The sequence below is a fragment of the Acipenser ruthenus genome, chromosome 5, assembly GCF_902713425.1.
Source record: "Acipenser ruthenus chromosome 5, fAciRut3.2 maternal haplotype, whole genome shotgun sequence".
Taxonomy (NCBI): domain Eukaryota; kingdom Metazoa; phylum Chordata; class Actinopteri; order Acipenseriformes; family Acipenseridae; genus Acipenser; species Acipenser ruthenus.
In genome coordinates this window covers 29,356,504-29,369,374 of record NC_081193.1, presented here as the reverse complement: position 1 = coordinate 29,369,374, position 12,871 = coordinate 29,356,504, and the positions used below count along the sequence as shown (strand labels likewise).

The 12,871-nt window shown below is 34.6% G+C and overlaps 1 protein-coding gene across 1 annotated transcript in view; it reads right to left on the bottom strand.

Annotated features, from left to right (window-relative positions):
• The window catches only part of LOC117402601 (bone morphogenetic protein 5-like), a 36,252-nt gene extending 24,285 nt beyond the window's left edge, over positions 1–11,967 (bottom strand). The window contains exons 1-2 of the mRNA XM_034003923.3: positions 10,715–11,967; positions 4,592–4,784 (exon numbers count right to left, since the gene is read on the bottom strand). Of these exons, the coding sequence (XP_033859814.1) occupies positions 4,592–4,784; positions 10,715–11,204 (683 nt within the window). The 5' untranslated portion in view covers positions 11,205–11,967. The remainder of the gene's footprint in view (positions 1–4,591; positions 4,785–10,714) is intronic.
• Positions 11,968–12,871: the final 904 nt, after the last annotated feature.

The following is a 12,871-nucleotide window of genomic DNA, read 5'->3' as shown; positions in this document are numbered from 1 at the left end:
CTAACATAAATTTTCCATCACAGTTAAGCCACATCTCAGACAATGGGAAAGGCCACATGTGTTCTATAGAATCTTAATGATGTGTCGGCTTTGTAACTTTCCTGGACCTTGCATGAAGGAATACACTTTTATATGAATGGTTCTGAAAACAGTTTAAAAGATAGTGGTATCCATTGAACGGGCGTAAAGTAGATTGTATCCATTCCCTTTCAGTCAAATTGATTAATCTGTAAGCTAAAATCAATCTGAGAGGTGCTTTTGCATTAGATGCTTAAGACTCCCTTACTTCACAGACACAGGCATGTACAATTACAACCATCTCATTAGTTAAGGTGATTCCCCCTTATCAGCAGGTTTTATACTGCATTCCCAACAATTCTAAATTGCATAAAGCAAATTCACTAGTAGAAAAGGCACTTGCAACGTTCTCTCTTGGAAGAGGATAGCAGGAGTAATATATCATGAATTGCTTTAAAAGCTGACTGAAACTCATGGGTCAGCAACACCCACCCCCCTCTTAATTGAAAAGCTTTTTTCACTATTAGTAGAACTAGCAATTACACAATTAAAACAAAGCCCATTTTTCCTATATTCCATTTAAAGTAAGTTCCAGTTATAAGTGTGACTTTTGATTGCAAATGTCATTGTAGGCACTGAACTAATTTAAGTATTCTGACCTAATTAAAACATTTGCCTGATTAAAAAAATAATATATATGGATGTATGTAAATTTTTTTATATATACATTTGTCGCTGGCCATCAAACACACCTAAAAAGGGTAAAGACAAAGAAAAAACATTCTTGGAATATTTTTATAACTTCTTCCATATTTAATGGAATGGTGAATGTGTATATTCTGATATTATTTATAAACTGTACTGTTAATTATACTCTTATAGTTAGGGCTGTGTGGTTATGGAAATTTTAGTTTGGTTTCGGTACGGTTCGGTTTCACTTTTAAAAGCTCGGCTGTCGGTTCGGTTTTCGGTTTAACGAGACAACAAAGAGGTTATATTTATCTTAATGTTTTTAATGAAAATAATCAAGTGCAACTGTAAGTTTTGATCATATACAAATATTTGAAATAAAATGAATTATAAAAAAACTTAGAACAAATCAGTCGCAGACACTAACAAAATACAATAAACATATCCTTCAATGACTGACATAAATGTTTAAAATAAAAAATGTCACTGTTTTGGGCAACAATTTGACATATTTGTCACTGTTCAACATGAACATTTAAACTCACAAAAGGTAAAAGTTACAATAGGTTTAAAATAAATCTAAATGTATTGCAAATAAACAATTGGAAACTCGTTTCCTGCTAATCATTTAAAAAAAAAGAAAAAAAAAAAACTATAATAATGTACAATATTATTGCTGGAAAGCTGAGATTCTAAGCTTTTCAACGATACCGCCCCTTTCAGTCTAGCTGCTACATGCAGTCGACTCAAACCGAAACCTAAGCCATGAACTCTGTCACATGATGAGAGGTTTAACTTCAGGTGATCGTAGTTCCGGCTAGGAGTACCGCATACGCAGTGCCTACAAAGGTACCATGAAATGTTCTTGTCAGGACAACTGAGGAAGTCACCACCTCTGGCCACTTTTTTCAAAGTTACAAAAACGCTTATTCACTGCCAAACATGAACTACTTTAGATGTGTAATGGCTGCAGTATAGGATACTGACCTTAGGTTTAGGGTTTCGGTGTTGGGAGAGGATTATTCATTGTTTTATTAACAATAATATTATAACCAATCCGAGTGCAATGTCCTGACAGGAAGATTTGGTGGTACCTTTGTAAGGACAGCGTACCGCATACACACACTGAATACGTCATTGGAAAGTCCCGAGTCTGTACTTTTAAACAAGTCATGAACCAGGTAGGTGGATTTTACGGTGCCTGAGTAATATGTGTGTAACCTCCGGCACCCTGAAATGAATAGGGCAGTCATAAATACGTCAGTTTTTCTACAGCGAATTAAAATAAAATGTGCTTTCATTTCCTCTTCCGATCACACCAGAAAAAACTGATCAGCTGTTCATTCAGTCAGTGCATCATTTATAATGCACTGCAACAATTAGATATAGCAATAATACGCTCAGCAAATGTTATTAATATTGTCCTTATTGCGATTGGTATTCATTCAGTATATTTTTAGGTCTAGATCTGGAGTTGTATGATAGTTACCTGTGGGGTGGTCTGTGGCACGTCTTCTTCGACTTCAACCTTTCGCTTTTCTTCGTTAAACAGGGTTTCAAATTCTGTTTTGTGTTTGGCTTGTAAATGTCTTTTTAAGTTACGTGTATTTCCGTAATTGGCGCTTATCTTTTTTAAACATATTTTCATCGGTTTCATTTTTTTTTTTCAAAGATTTCAACCGAACCGAAAAAATCGGTTAACCGCAGAGCCTTTCTATAGTATAAGAGCATTTTCCAGTTCATATTCTGGCTCAGTCTTTTACAGACCTCTTAACCACCCATGGTGCTTTCAAAAAAACAATCCCATACCATAATAAACAAGTGACTCTGCAGCTGATGCATAGTTCACACACCCTAGTCTCTGTAAGTCGCCTTGGATAAAGGTGTCTGCTAAATAAACAAATAATAATAGTAACTATTATTTCAATGTGGTTGTATTATTTTCAAAGATTGAGAAATGTATACTGAACTAATGCATCAAAATATATAGGTCAAAATAAATGGTCTAAGTATTTTTTTTTATCATTTAGGGGCATGTTCAATTATATTGGAATGTACATTACCCAGTGACAGGCTAATAACAGGCTCATAAGTTGTTTTTAAATTCCATTTGAGATGCTTGTGTTTCCCTACATCTCATGGTAAACAATAAGCGAAATACAAAATCATCATGTGCAGCAAGAACTCAACAAAAGTGTAAGGTTCCCTCCTCTTCTTTGGGAAACCCCACTCATTCTGTCAACCTGTGTATCTATATAAACCATAAAGATAAAAGGAAACTTGAGACTCATAGTTCTTCTCCTCCTTAGAAAAGGGTATGAGAGATTATTTTTGCTAAGAGAACCTGAGACCCATTAAACCATTGAGTGATAAACTACCGTGCTAAGCACAATGCTAGAGTCCCGTTTAGAAGCAGGTGAAAACCATCAGCACTTTCAACATATATTTTTTTCATTTCTTGGCCATTGTTTAACACAGCATGCTGTTTAACCAATTCAAGTGTATCAATCATTATTATTAAACAAAACAAAATAATTACACTGCTTTTAAAAAATACAAATGGAACCGAATTTGATACGGTGGGTCCTCAGAATCTCTGACTAGATACATTGTTTTTTCTTTTTTTTAACAGTTATTTGTATTAATTTTCCAATTTTCTCCCAGTTTTTTTGAATGTCCAATTAATATTTAACCTGGCTCACCGCTGCAACCCCCAAACTAACTTGGGAGTGACGAAGACTAGCACTCACGTCCTCCATAAAGAGTGCTGTCAGCCGTCTGTTTTTTTTCACTCTGCAAGCCCGCTGTACAGCCATATTCGGAACTTACAGCATCAGAGGACCACACAGTTCTGAATTGCGTACAGGTGCCTGGCAAGCCACAGGGGTCACTGGTGTGTGGTGAGCCAAGGACTCCACGGCTGACCTAGCCCCTACCCTGCCAGGGCAGCGCCAGGCCAATTGTGCGGTGCCCTCTGGGAACTCCTATCCATGGTCAGCAGTGGCATAGCTTGGATTCGAACCGGCAATCTCCAAGCTATAGGGCGCATCCTGCACTCCAGGTACATGGTTAATTAATCTATTGACATCTATTTGTATTGACAGTTGTATTGATTACACCCTAATGTCATCCAACAGGTATACAGTACAGAAGACAACAGGCCATATTCACAAATCATTTACCACCATGCTAATTTAAGAGACCTAATATTACAGAACTGTAAGAAACTATTTACTTAAAGCTTTACCACATCATCATATGGTAACTTAACATGGTGGTCAATGTGAATATATGAATATGCCCCAACAAGAAAAAGTTTGGAGAAGCTCCGTAAAATTTCATGTTAGTTATCAGTGTGACAGATAGACAGATAGACAGACAGACATTCAAAATCGGTGCCATAAAAAGATGTGTTATTAAGATACTGTAGCACACACACATTTGAAACACCTACTGTTGTTATTTTCTTTAATACAAACATACAAACAAATGGAGTTAAAATCTACAATTGAAGTCATTCATTGTCTATGCTTTTTTTTGTTGCAGAAATACTTTAAAGAAACTTATTAAATTGAAGACATTGAGAAAGACTTTTAGTCAAAACGTTTATTAGTTTCTTTTAGTGTTTCTAAATGTAACACTTTTGAGAATTTAATAGTTATGGATCATATGTATTTTTTATGTATGCAAAGGCAACTTTGCTGACAGGAATAGCTTAATTAGTATAACACTAGCAAGAGACCTGCAGGTTCAAAGAACTTGTAATTCACTGTTCTGAGTAGTTTGTTGCAAGTTGTATGACTTTATAATGCAATTGAATTAGAAAAGCAACCTTTGTTTTTTTCACTCTTTCAACACCATGTGTTGATACTTTGGTACTTACCTATTTTGATATTCATTGATGACTTGATATATGCTAATCTTCAATGTTTTGTTCTCATATCGAGCGTGACTGTGTTCTTTATAAATCCTAAACTCTGCAGCCGTCACTGTTTCTCCATCAGGGATTTGAGTGAGATCAAACCGAAACTCCTTGTAATACCTTCTCTGATAGGAGAAATCCTTGTCTTTTTCAACTAAAAGAAAAGGGAAAATAACATATATTGGAGTTACATTGTACATGCATAACCATTCTTACTTACAGTATACAGTGTAAATACTGACATGCCAAATATGCTATTAAGATGTCTTTTAAACTTTTCCTCATCAGTTTATAACCTCGTTTTTAATAGGACTGTCCAAAAAAAAAATCGCAAAATTAGGCAGTTTATCAGAACCTTCTTAGACTCAAATATAAACACTTTCATTACAAAAACAAATACTTTCTCTTTCATAAAAGAAGCCAATTGACTATAGGTAGCAACTCATAGACAGGCCAAGCGCGTGCATTTTTATTGTCTCATTTGGTGATAAATGGGCTGTCAATGAAGAAAAACAGGCCATTGTCTATTAAAGACACTTTCCCTGGCTTTCTAATTCATTGGAAATATATATGAATTCTTCCAAAGGACATCTTAAACTCGTCAACAACCATGTTTGCACATTTTTGAAACACATGCATTTGTATTTAAAAATAAATAGAACGGTTTCAATGGTCCCTATTCACACAGATTTAACTTTTTCCAAAGTCTGTTTTTTATAAACAAAATATTTTGATATTCAAAAAACGTTCCTAGTGTTTATTAAACAGTTTTATGGATATCAAACTTCATTTTATGTATAAAAACAGACTTCATTTTTTTTATATATATATTATTAAATATGTTCCATTATTTCAGTCTACCTTTTTTTCTTAAGCATTTGCTTTTTGTGGCAAATATAGTTTTAGTAATAAATGCATAGTACAGTACAATTGCCATAAATTCAAATTCAAATCTGCAAAAAAGTGCTTTATTTTTTCTTCTTCTTAGAATTTAATGATGATGATTATATATTATGTATTTAAATACAAAATATGTCATACTGTATACTGAGGTTCTGTATACTATATATAAAAAGCTGAATCTACCTGTTGTAAGTCAGTTTCAGTCACAATCTGATAGAGGCATGCTATCATTTGGCAGGTGCACAAATGTAGCTTCCTGAGCTGAACAAAGCTTGTATATGATTTTAACCTTTAGCAGCTGCACATATTTTGTTCAGAAAAATAACAGCAGGCAGGTTTCGGGTGGGGTACAGCAGCTTTTATTTTCAAAGCAGTAATGCACTGAATGCATAGTGTTTATTCTGGGCACTGCAAAGTTATAGTATCTTTAGTGAAAGCCTGTGGTTACTTAACACAAGGTCAAAGGTTGCATGAGTGTTTTACTGACATTGCTCAGTATAGCCTGTAATGACTGGTAATTGGAAGCAGAGGCTGAAAATATCCAACATGCTGGGTGACAGATAAGCAACAGATTAATGTAGATGCCTCAGTTACAAGACACTGAAAGGTCAGAGGCTTCTGGAAATCACTCTAATGTTACTTTTAAGAAACAGAAACCCCATTAGTATCAACCCTTTGATACATTAGTTTGTCCCACAATTTATTTTTTATAAAGAGGTATAATTACTTTTTATAATTTTATAATGTTTCATTATTTTGGGGGGTTAAGGTGTAGAGCATGTACTCAACATAAGAATACTGTTTGTGTATACTTCATGACAAGTATTCTATATTTAAGTTAAGACTAGACCTGCACTTGGTGCTCCTGACTTAACATTCAACTCCTAAAAGTTCCAATGTATTTTCATAATTGTACTGTAAGTGTCCAAGTTTATTTTTTTAACATTTGACATTTTACCATAGCTACAGTGCAATATTGAATTTAGCACAAGTTTCAGTTGGTAAAATGCCAAATACCACAATCAACATTTTAGTTAACATTTCATTTATGAACCAAAGAATAATGGTAACAGAATTGTTATAGACTTACAGTACCATGAATCATAAGTACACAGTTCCAATGGTTCTGATTTTGTATTGTGCACTTAAAGGTACTTCAGGTTAACATATGGCACTTTGAAGGAACTTTTAACCTGCCAGTGCATCTTTGCTTAAAAGGGTTTTTCCAAAGGGTGTTGTCATAATTTTATTTTCAACAAGCATATGTTTCTCTGAGAACAGGAGGAGGGATTATGTAGGTAACATACAAATTAAAAGTGGCTGATGGCCATGTTGCCTCTGCTAATTTTGAGCTTTGAGATAATTAGTACCAGCTGGTAAATTAAATTTAATTTCAAGGAGTCCATTTTGTCATGTAAATGTTTTGGGTCTTTCTTGCGTTTCATTTTAACTGTTTCGGTAGAACATATTAAAGCTTTAAAAAAAAAAGTTGCAAGTATGTGCCTCTTCTTCCAAATAAAAGGCGGTTAGTTCAAAAGCGTCTCAATGTAAACTTGAGTAACATGAGTAATGTCTGCTTTATCTGTACTGTATGAAACGTTGAGGGGAAATACCACAAGTGCGATTGTAGGACGGATTGTACTATGCTGTGGATCTGGATATAAAATAGGTCATTTATATATTTTTTCTGTATTACTGAAATAAGGTATAATGAAGCCACTGCTACATTATGATTGATAAGGCTACATCCACAATACCAGTAACCTATGGTAGGCCTACCCTAAGTAGTAAATTGTAATTAATGTACATGTATTTAGTATTGATTTAGAACCAATTCTATTTAAGCGATAGTGCCTGTCAATGAAGGCTCTACCGTGTGACAGTTGACCGCGACTATGCGTCCCGAGCTGAAGTCCAGGTCACATAGTAGAGCCTTCATAAAGAGGGCACTATAGCTATTAGAAAACTATTTTTCTCATTATTTTCTTTAAAAAAAAAACAAAAAAAACAAAAAACTTTAAAACCTACATTTATCTTGAACCTGTGGTGATTTGTCGGATATCCTTCCACTGTTTTAAAAAATTGTCCCAAAAATGTTCAAAAAAGACCACATACATAATTAGAGTGCCAGATATCTGAATGGAGCAACATTACTGAACTGTCCGTGTCTGGGTTTGTTGTTGTTGAAAGATGCAAAGTTCCATTTGAGCTGACAGGTTGTGATTGGCTAACTCGACAGTTGCAGGTACATATTGGTTGCTTTCGTCGGTCCAAAGTATTGATTTGCTGCTTTTGGTGGATAATAAAATACATTTGGACCAATTATATCTTTGTTTAATATTTACTGTCCAATAGAGGTGAACTAAGCTTAAAAATACTGCAAGCAAAATGAAAGAGCCGGTACTTGCACGGATTGATTTTAAATTTGATCTACTATGTATTAATGCCCACTATAGCTAGAAGCTGATTGGCTGATGATACTGAATTGTTTTCTAATTTATGTTGTGTGATTGTTCCAGATGTATGACATGTAATATTTCCATATAGAATTTTAAATATTTCAAGCATCTAGTAAAATACATGCTTTTGACCTGATGGCTTTCAATACTACTAATACTATACATACAGAAGTTGATTTATATAAAGTGCAACTTGGTACATTGTTTTTAAACATTTAAAATTTGAAAAGTAATCAATATTTCAAAAATGCTTGGAATGCACACTTTTTTTTGCCTGAATGCTTCATAATATGTCTCTATGCATATTTGTGTCCCTCTTGAATTAAAAATGTAATTTAGTTTTGATCATTGATTTAACACTGTATACCATGTTTATAACCTTTACAACAGGAAATGATTAAATACAATTATCTGAAGGTCAGACGGTCATCTGATAAGAATTAGCAAGAAAAGACAGGTCAAGAGTCAGGGCTACTGAGGTGATGTGTTAGTTAACCCCCATGTTATCTATCCCTGTCATAATTTAAATTTTTAAATAGATGCTCTGCTATAAATATCTGTGGACATGAGGTTTGCATAGGATTACAAGCTTTTGAAGGTTTAATTTAGTTGATACAATACATTTGACACAATGACAACTTTAAAGAGATTATCATAAAGTGTTCAGTGGCTAACTTAACACGCAATTGACTGGTTTCACCCTCCCTATTCCTGGCTGGTGTCACCTCACTATTAGAAATATTCAGGGTCCTCCTTTCACCTGCAGAGGTAGCCTACAAAAGCTGGTCTGTTCCAATTGGAAGGCAAATGAAATAGTATTACAGCTTAAAGTTGAGTGACTTAAAACCCCGCCTTTGCTGCCAAGGTTGGCGAGGGGGAGAGAGAAAAGAAAGAAAATAGAAATGTGCGGGAAGTAATTATAAGGGAATGAAACAGTAAGGGCTTTCTAAGTTCCTCGGGTGCCTCTCTTTAACCAGCAGTGTAGCTGGCATCTGGCTGTTTCAATTTCAGCTGGTATACGTACACCTAAAATGATAACCCTGAAACGAATCGGTTCCCATGAAGGAAAGGACCACAGTAACTAGTCCTTTTGAAATGCATTTGTTTGATATTAACTAGCTTGGCTTTAGTTAAATATTGGCTAGCCTAAATATTCAACAATTTCGTTATTTATATGTTACGATTCTATATGCAACAGGTGGTCAGAATGGGAATATATATATTATATATATATATATATATATATATATATATATATATATATATAATGTAGGTCTCACTGATTTCTTTCCAAATGGCAGCTATGTGTTTTCCACCCCTTTACCTTTCTCTAGACGTGTTTATCTTTATTCTGTAGACACAAAAAACATTATATCTGTAAATACATTTCTACCAACAGACACCCATATTATAGGTAACAGTACATTTCCATCAGCCTCTTAAAAGAAAGTGACTGGAACCCCCATATTTACATTTACATGGGGTTTGATGGATAGTAAGTGCTACATACTTGTAGGTACTACTGTATACGATAGTACATAATCTAATTACAAATTTGGAATAAACTAAAAGTAGTCGCAAATTCATAACCTTCAACTTATAAAATCTGTCGATTTACGGAGTGCACAAGTTGCAAAATAATTCTATTGGAATATGAATAACATATTTGCCATTGCAATTCACAGACCCAACTTTAACTTTTACGATCAATATCTTTTGACTTACATATTGACTTTAATTAAAATGGGAGAATGAATTAACAATTTAAAACTGTTTTTTTTGTGGCTCCAAAACTCATTGCATATTTTTGTTGCTGTTTTGGGTTGGGCTGGGTAATACAATTATTATTATTAGTAGTAGTAGTCGTAGTAGTAGTAGTCATAGTAGTTAAGTTATATAATAATAATAATAATAATAATAATAATAATCAAAACCACCATTTGGAATTGAAGCACTGGTTCTTAATTCATGACAACGAACATGTGGAAACCTTACCAGAAAATCGCCCAAGTTATCCCACTGTACAGAAATAGTTACAGGAAGGAAACACTAACAGCTAAATCAGAAAGCATTCTGGAACTATACTAGCACATAAACTGCCAGCTTTGGTTATGGCTTTCTGTTATAATAGGCCTACTGTACATAGCCTAAGTTAGAGGACAGCATAGATGTATCACATAGCAGAATGTGCAAGATAATATTTCCATTAAATTCTGCTTACTGCATTCCAAAAATAATGTGAGATTTATAAATACTGCTTACATACCAGTAACACCGATAGTTAACATATACCTGTGAAGTGTACACACCTGTAAAGAAGAATTACAGGATAGGAACTAATACATGAGATAGAAACACATCACAGTTAGGTATTGGAAAAACTAAGCACCTGGACTAGCCCTTACAAAAGCATAGTTCACATGGCACGTACATGTCTTAGATACTGTAGTAGGCAGATGTAAACGAGAGGAATTATATCCATATATGTCTACGTTTAGTGCATCTATTCTGAACTTACTCTTAATTCTATTCTGAGCTAGCTTTCAATAATGTTGTGTCGTGTATATATCTTTTTTTTGTTGTGGAATACATTCCCACATGTTAGTAAAAATAAAAATATTTTTGGAGAGATGTAATTTGAGCTGAAGGACGATTATAGGAGTAGTCTATAACAACGTATTGTATATGCACAACTAAAAAATAACAACAAAAACATACATACCTAAGTTCACAAAGCTCATAACCATATCAGCATCATTCAGATATGTGGTATCGTGTGTGTTTGCCAGTGGGGGTCTTTGGGTTGTTAGGGGAGATGTGCGGTTCGACTGTGCTGCGCGAGAGAATCCGTTTGGAAAGGCATGGTACCCTTTGCGCGAGCCTCCCTGTGCCTTTCTGCGGGACCCCTTCATGGTGCTGTCCACAACCCAGTTTTCCTCCTCGTTTGCCATGGCATTATACAGGTCCAACATAAAAAGTGGTGCAGATGAAGCCTGTTTGCCAGGGGAAAACGGCCTGGGACGATGTGGTAAGCCCAAAATTGAAAGAATTTCTCTCTGAATCTCTCGTCTTTCATGGTTGCGCAACCTCCTGTAAATAAAACTGGAATGGACATGGTTGTCCCCCAAACCACAATGAACACAATCCATCAAACCCCAACAGTTCCACAGAAGTACAAGTATGGTTCGATATAGAAGTGTTAAGGGTTTCATTTTTACTTTAGTTCAGCTTTCAAAAAATATATGCAATAACAGAGAACAAAACGTTCACGTTTTCCTCTCGGTGGCACCTCAGTGCCAGTCTTTTTCCATTCCCGGAAATTACTTTGTTTAAATTGTATTTTATCTTCCTTTTTGTTTTAACTTTCACTTCAGCGAGTGTGTTCCATCATTGGATATTTGCATCGTTTTTATTTTTCATTTTACTAAAGTAATCCTTTGGGTTTCCTTGTTAATGATTCCTGTTGAATATGTATTCCTTTTCAAAGTTACATATGAATATGTGTTTTCCTTGAAAGGGGTTATATAGTTTTTGTAATCGTTTAAATACCCCGAAAGTGGAAACAATATGTATTCTTCATCTCAACTTTACTTCTGACCAGTAATAAAAAAAGGTCCACATGTATCACAGCGCACAATGTCAAGTTTCAGCATCACAGTCTGTGTTATGTGCTCATACAAAATGCTCGGAGTATCTTCACTCTTTCCCTCACTAGCACCTTGCAATTCGGTCACAGACACACACCAGGTAAGCCCACTGTAGTGAAAGAAATTTAAAAGCGACCCACTTTTCCGGGAACAAAGACGGCGTATAAGTTAACCACTGTTTATATTTGCATTTCAATGCTTAACGTCAGCACCTCTGTATATTCCGATGGAATGTGTAGAACCCAGTTGTTTTTGCCAGTCCATCCCAGTCTTAACAGCAGTGATGCATCCACCTCTAGCGGGCGCAAATACTTAACTGTATCGAAACTTCCTGCCCGACCGAAAGAGGAATGCAGTGCTACCCTGCTGTGAAAGAAGAAAGATATTTGTAATCTGAAACGACCTAAAACCAGTCCCAGAGAAATACAGAAATATTTAATTACATGTAATCTATGGGCGAATATGTCATTTATCTGTCACAGCGTTTGCAATGCTACTAGAATAGGATGTGAAAAAAAAAGTTTCTAAAAATGTGCAACATATCTTGGACAGATTTGTATATTCTTGAAATAAATGTGAATCACTTTTTATAAGTAGTTTGTTTATATATATATATATATATATATATATATATATATATATATATATATATATATATATATATATATATATATATATATAATCAATTTAAAGTTTTCACCAAATCTTTTTTATGAGATAATTATTTATTCACTTTGGATGATATTTTTTAACATTAACCGTCTTCACATTAGCATAGGACACTCTGTGCTACTGTAAATATCTTTAATACAGTATTTGCTTTACCAATACGCTATGTCCACAATATATACTCACATTTCTAAGGAGCCTTTTTGAGCAATGCTAAATATTTTCAATTAGATTTGTGAAGCAGATATATGTGGTATCATGTTAAGATGAAGCAAAATTTGTGAGGTGCTTTCAAAAATCATCACTTGGGGTGTGCAACTGTAGTTTATACCCCCTCTGTAACTGTGGCAACTTTGTAGAGGATAAACCACAGCACACTATAAAATATACTGTATTTTTAAAATGTAGAAACAGACTACATTGTGTTGAGCAGCTAATGACATGTTCTAGCGCCAGTACAGCACACTGGCAAAAAAGCAATTGTTTTAACAAGAATTCAGCAATGTAGAAAACAAAATGGGAGATATTGAGTTCCCTTATTTGTGAAAAAGCTGAAATTCACC